Source organism: Branchiostoma floridae, chromosome 2, assembly GCF_000003815.2.
Source record: "Branchiostoma floridae strain S238N-H82 chromosome 2, Bfl_VNyyK, whole genome shotgun sequence".
Classification (NCBI taxonomy): Eukaryota; Metazoa; Chordata; class Leptocardii; order Amphioxiformes; family Branchiostomatidae; genus Branchiostoma; species Branchiostoma floridae.
Genome location: NC_049980.1, coordinates 34571938 through 34578679, shown reverse-complemented (window position 1 = coordinate 34578679; position 6742 = coordinate 34571938). Strand labels below are relative to the sequence as shown.

At 43.6% G+C, this 6742-nt stretch overlaps 1 protein-coding gene across 1 annotated transcript; it reads left to right on the top strand.

The window, feature by feature from the left end:
- Nucleotides 1-2845: 2845 nt before the first annotated feature.
- On the top strand, nt 2846-5379 carry LOC118409224 (coiled-coil domain-containing protein 8-like). The gene is made up of 4 exons (XM_035810092.1): nt 2846-2926; nt 3622-3765; nt 4712-4777; nt 5030-5379. Exons 2-4 carry the CDS (start codon nt 3624-3626, stop codon nt 5377-5379), a joined length of 558 nt encoding a protein of 185 aa, XP_035665985.1. The 5' UTR covers nt 2846-2926; nt 3622-3623.
- The last annotated feature ends 1363 nt before the right edge of the window (nt 5380-6742 follow it).

Sequence of the window (6742 nt, the reverse complement as noted above, 5' to 3'; positions counted from 1 at the left end):
ACTAGGTATAGTCAATTTGTGTCGTTAAAGGGTGAACAATGTAAATTTCGGTGAAAAGTATGATCATAAAGATCCATAAAGGCTTCTATCGTCACTATGTAGCATATTCCAAAACTCGTAAAGTCTATCAGCGCATGCCGACAATTTTTTTTAAGCATTTTCTAATAGCTTCGCCAGTTGAATCAAGATAAGCAACTTTCAGAATTCAAAAAAGATCTAAACCTAGTACTTACCTTGAGATTGAAGGATCGATGTCAGGACCAACCGCAGATGAAGATACATGTATTGTAGAATCTCTCAGAAGTTCCCGTAAGGCTGGTTTACAGGAAGGTAGACCTTCACTAATGGGACATCCGTAATGTTAGCAATCATATGGTCCATTTTGTATGGTTGAACAGCTCATACAGGTACAATTATCACAATGAGCCGGAAATTAGCCTGGGTTTTTATAACCTCTCCTTGGCTGGGGTCAATGACCCCCCTGTCGTTGTTGGGCCGCCGGCCGCCAGCCTACGCTACGTCTCATGTCATGTATTCATTTTTTTAAGAAACTTTCCATTAGGGCTAATCTTCCAAGGTTCAAAACAATCAATATAACTTAACTCCATACATTTAAAAGATACAACAATCAACAATAAGCGTATTTACAATTGAGCACATGTACAGTGTCTCAAGGTCAAAGGTGTAGGTATATACAATATGCGAACTTTTGTACTGTTTCAGCTGTCAATCATCTTGTCCGACTCTGGAGTTTTCGGTAGGCTACCGGAAACTTTGGGGACATCGCTCGACTTGCTTTCGCGTTGTATCAGCTCTGGAAATGTGTAAACTGTCCCGAATATGTTGACAATCAGAGCTCTGTAGCCTAATTAAATCTCGCTTATAGCAGCCCGCCCAACATCCGACATCGGAACATTTTGCTGAGCTGATACAACGCGAAAGCAAGCCGAGAGATGCCCCCCCCCCCCCCACCCCAACTCCCATGTCGGACAAGATGGCTGACAACTCAAACGGCGGGAAAGTTCGCATACTGTTGTATTGTATATTGAGACGTTTTTTTCGGAGAACAAAGTCATAAGACAGATACAACTTATGGTGTAGAAAATTAACACAAAGAGGGGACTTTATATTGATATATGAACTTTATTGCTCGACATTTGTACATGGTACACAATGTATGGCAACGACTATTACACAAAGTACAAAATAGATGTATAGAATGAGACTTAACATCCTAATTAACATAACAATAAAGGCTTATACAAGTCTTTGATATAGTGTTACAATCGAGTTGGGCTATACACGAGTTTCATTACTCTTTCTAATAGCAAAGCAGTCCTTGATATATTTGTCTATCTTTGCATTATGGGAGTTGTGGCATCCAAAGATATATACAAATCTGTCTGTAGCATCGAGTCTCTTGAAATCTGCTGTATGTTTGGAGCGGTCAGATTCGTCAACGTGTACCTTTAAATTAACGTGTGTCAGGTCAGGTGTAATTAAACACCATGAATATCACCTAGCTACAGCAACTTTTGAGAGGTTTCTGAGAAATAAAACTGACAACAATATGGGTTTTTTTAGCATGGGTAATCTCCCTCGAGGTCAATGGTATCGCATTATCGTTCAAACTTGTCGGAAGCAGGATTCTATCCATGACCAATTTACTATGTAATCAAATGTAATTGCAAGCTTATGGTCGAATGTTGGCTTTTCATAATTCCAAAAATATCCATGGAGCACTAAAATGCACCTGAAGTACAGAAGCGGCATGGAAGGAACAAGATTATAACTTCTTGAAATAGTTGAACTGTAATTTCCAACACCAAAGTTGGACTCATTACAGTTCAACTATTTCAAGAATGACTTATACCAACACAGATGAACTTTCAAGTTAAGATTATAACTTGAAACGCATTTGGACTTTATGGCCTGGATTCTTTTACTTTTGCCCATGGACTATCTATTATTTCTGTTGTCGTCTATTTTCATATTTCCCTGTTAATCTGTTAAGTTGAATATATAAGTAAAGTAAAAAAAAAGAAGACAGGAAAACATAACGGAGACGACGGAAACTTACAGTATCGGAAGCTAATCAGCTTCTTTTCGGGGCAAGCCTGACTAATAACGGATAAGCCGTCCGGGGCGGTAACAGGTTGTTTCGCAACAATGTCAGTTCGCAACCGTCAGTTCGCAACACAGCAAGTCTTTTCGCAACAAGGTACAAGTCGTTTTTTGCAACATTTGAATGTTATTAATCTTGATAGCCTAATAGTATTAGAAATCGTATTCCTAAAATAATAATTATACTCCTGCCCGTGCACCCCGCTTGTGAAACTGTACCGCCTGGCGGGCTGTCAGGTCCATGCGGCCCCATGTTGCTCTGTCGCGGGGTTGTCTTTCGCACCCGGTAAAAGTTTTACGTACGTGGAAGGAGTATAATTATGTTAGGAATACGATTTCTAATACTATTAGGCTATCAAGATAAAGAACGTTAAAATGTTGTGAAACGACTTGTACCTTGTTGCGAAAAGACTTGCCTTGTTCCGAACTGACGGTTGCGAACTGACATTGTTGCGAAACAACCTGTTACCGCCAGGGTTACACCCCCGACGGACACCGACCGGGCTATATCTCCGACGGGCACCGGCGCAATTGGGACCGAAGCATAAATTGTGCTCCTAGCGGCCGGTCTAACAATGACATAGGGGTCATTAACCCCAGCTGGGGAGAGCTTGTGCAAACAAGCTCATTCCTTTAATTGTGATAATCATACCTGCATAAGTTTCTGATAGCTATAATTGCTAAAATTACAGATGCCCGATTAGTGAAGGCCTATATAAAGATGGAATCCAGTCTTATGGGAGAAAAATTCTGTAATATCTTCATCTGCGGTTGGTCCTGACATCGATCCTTCAATGTCAAGGTAGGTTTAAATCTTTTTTTAATTCTGAAAGTTGCTTAACTTGATTCAACTAGCGAAGCGCTTAAAAAGAAATTGTCGGCATGCGCTGATAGACTACGAGTTTTGGAATATGTTACATAGTGACGATAGAAGCCTTGATGATCATACTATTCACCGAAATTTATATTGTTCATCCTTTTAACGCACACTCTTCTCACCAGGCATTTTCCGAACTAGTTAGCGATACTGTACGGTAGAATAACGCTAGCAGGGTCCAGATTTTCTCCTATGTTCGTAGGCTATGCCTCAGCCGGGCTGCGAAGCCACAAATTTGTCCCGGTGACGTGGACTGACGAATACCGGGGATGGGTGGCTTCGTACCTCTTGGGCGTTGGATACAAAAATGATACAACTATAACCTGGCGTTCTTTACTACAGGATTTGTGTATTTTATTTATTGGTTTGGCTGTTCAGCACACACAGCCAGGGGCGGCCAACTAGCCTGTGGCTTTTACAAAGGGCTAGCCCTGCTGACAAAACAGACAATACATATGGAGTTTGACAGGACAGGATACTTACCAATAACACCATTCTAAGTACATGAAAAGACAAAAATATAAATAATGAGGAACTTTTATACAAACATGGAGTAAGACAACGTACATAGTATCTACAATGGCATATTTAACAATATCTATCAACAACAATATTCACAGCGATGATGAAGACAGCCCTAGCGCTACTTCTCGTTGTGCTGGTCATCTCGTCCGAGGTGCCGGCAGCTGAAAGCGGCGTGGCTCGGCGCCAGGATTCCAACTCATTTGATGAGTACACGTTAATAAGATTCGGCAAAGACTTGGGTAAGGAAATTAACAGTCGTTCATTGTTTGGGGAACCAACTTTTTTTCTACCAAGGAGGTTATATATTAATACATTATATAATTAAAGTTACTATAGTTGGGATCTACTTAGTGATTGTACTACAGGATTATAGTAAAGGGTACGCACTGCGCCAGTGGCATTACGCGTAACTAAAAAAAACGGGGCGAAATGTCAGCGTTTATCTACGATATCATGGAAAAAGAGGCATGAAAATTATAGATATACATAAAGCCTAACAAAACTTACCTTATCATTGATGCATTATGGCCCAGTTGGGTTAGCTAGCCTGGATGCCAGACTGTTTCCAGGGCCTACACAGGCCAACTCCTCGGCTATACACCTTTCTCACGCGGCGGCCATGATAGATCTAAAACGAGTTCAATGAGGCAAGCAAAAGACTGTCCAATCATAATTAAGTAGTTCAACCAATGATCGCATGGAAATTAGAAAATTGACCGATAAGAGAATGGCTGCATGTCCGTCAAATATTTGCATTATTATGCTTTTATTTTACATCTCTTAAGGGAATATGAGATCAGTATGCGAGTCTAAATTGCTACATATTTCGCTGCATAGCACGAGTTATAATGTCAATTATTTGATCTTGTATTGTGAAAATTTGTGTGGTCTGGGGAAAAACTAAATGGGAGCTGATTTTAGAAATAAGTTTTGTCTGTTTGCCTCATTGACCTCGTCTTCAATCTATGATGGCCGCCGCGTGAGAAAGGTGTATAGGGCCAACATGCCTCCACGGAAATTATACAACAGGCCGCCTGGTATCATTGACGTCGAGGGTCCGACATCCAGACTACAGCTGGACATGGTTATACAGAAAACTTGATTGTCATTGTAATTGATAATTCTTATGAAAAAAAACTCAGAAATGTATACTGCTAATAGCCTACTCAAACCCTGTTACTTCAGAACGTGGCACCGAGTCAGCCCGGAACGTGGCGGATTACACGCTAGTGAGATTTGGCAAAGATCTGGGTATGAACGAAGCCAGTCCCTTATTGCCTTTGCAAGAATGTGTAAGGTTATATGTTTTGGGCTTGTGCGTCCGTCCGTCCTTCCTTCAGTGAACGGTATAACTCGAGAAGCCTTCGATAGATCCAGATAATACTTGGTAGGTGATGACAATTCAATTTCATCATAGTCTTCAAGAGATTTAGATGCTCTGTCATTGCCAATCCGTTCTACTCCAGTGTTTATTTGCTTGAGTGTGTTTCCATTTTTATCTAGAACGTGGTACCGAGCCTGCCGAGGACGTAGCGGCCCTGAGGGTGCTGTTGGCCCGCCGACTGGCTGAGCGCCGTGAGACGGCTAGAGCTGACCTGCGTAAGACGGCCAGAGCTGACCCGCGTAAGACGGCCAGAGCTGACCTGCGTGAGACGGCCAGAGCTGAGCGCCGTGAGACGGCCAGAGCTGACCCGCGTAAGACGGCCAGAGCTGACCTGCGTGAGACGGCCAGAGCTGAGCGCCGTGAGACGGCCAGAGCTGACCCGCGTAAGACGGCCAGAGCTGACCTGCGTGAGACGGCCAGAGCTGAGCGCCGTGAGACGGCCAGAGCTGAGGCCAGGGAGCTGGAGTAGGGGGATGGGGACAACGTCTGAGTGACGCACTGAAAGAATGGTCTCTACAAAACCAACTACGCTGGATTTAGGGATGATAGTGTGCCAGGGCAGTTAGGCCACCACAGCGCTTCATTTGCCGCATATTTAATCATACTCTCCAAGCAGTTTAAAAGTCTAGCATTCGACTGTTTTTGACGTCCTTTGAAGCGATTTTATCTGGCTCTCTATTTGGTCAGGTTTACTTTCTGTCCAACAACAAAATAGAAAGAAACCTGGCACTTATATATGTGACTACGTCGTTAGTTTCCTTATATCCTTTGTCACAAGCAATTTTTGCAGTAAATATTCTATTTGCAGTATTATATAGTAGTCTGTCAAATCATAGACTTGTGACGTGTGCATGTGCAGTTGTCTTGTGATGAAGCATGTAATAAAAATTGACGCCTGAATATTTTTCCCCGTCTTTTTTCCTTCATAAAAACGGAGCTAATGCTTTCGGTTTGATTGTTTGCTTGTCGTGGTGTGTGTGCAAGTCAGCCCCTGTGGTCCCGGGTGGCTGCCAATGATGCGGGTAAGCTCTGTGCTTTCCTAAACCCATCAGTGGCGTCATGTTGGCGTAACAATTAGGCCCAGAATCCAGAACTTGAGTCCCCGACATGCTACTGATGTTACCCCATCCAGGTGTAAAAATGGGTGCACCTGCGCACCTAGCACATTCGGATTGAACTGCAGCTCTGGTATTGGAAGAGAGACTTAAGTGGGTATGAAGGGGAATTCTAGATTCTAGTAGGATACTCTGCAAGACCCGACAGGAGTATGCCTACATGCATGTAGGTCCCAGTTGGATAAAGGGGCCCTACCGGGCTGTTTTGGGGCACTTTCAGGTGTGACCCCTTCGTGGCCCCGTTGCAGCTACCTAACCCCCTAGCCTGACTAAACTAAAATCGCGCTCCTAGCGGCCAGCCCTACAATTGCCACTGCCCTCGGGGAGAGAGTCAATAACCCCAGCCAGTGAGAGATATTGTGTGAACAAAAGCTAACTAACCCCTGGTATCCGGCAGGCCACCGGGACAAATTTGTGGCTTCGGAGCCCGGTCAGGGCTACATCTCTGATGGGCGTTGGTGCGATTGAGACCGAAACCTTAGAAATCACCAAGCTTCCTTGGGCCTGGCCAGTAGAAGGACTGTTGGAAGCTTAGTTTAGTCAGCCTTAGAATTATTCTACCACACAAACACATGAGTATCCTCCTTCGCAGACTTTGAGTGAAGCTGGCTTCTATTTCATGACGGGCGCCTTAAGGCCGGGCAAAACTCCTAGTTTTCCGGGCAAACTGCCTCTCTTGGCAATCTCGCTTTGTCGGCATTATACCCCCCTCACATT

Excerpts from the sequence above, each read along its gene's own strand:
- LOC118409224 (XM_035810092.1), top strand. The coding sequence starts at position 3,624 with ATGATGAAGACAGCCCTAGCGCTACTTCTCGTTGTGCTGGTCATCTCG. Across the intron at positions 3,766-4,711 it reads AAGATTCGGCAAAGACTTGG|AACGTGGCACCGAGTCAGCC; the intron begins GTAAGGAAATTA and ends CTGTTACTTCAG. Across the intron at positions 4,778-5,029 it reads GAGATTTGGCAAAGATCTGG|AACGTGGTACCGAGCCTGCC; the intron begins GTATGAACGAAG and ends ATTTTTATCTAG.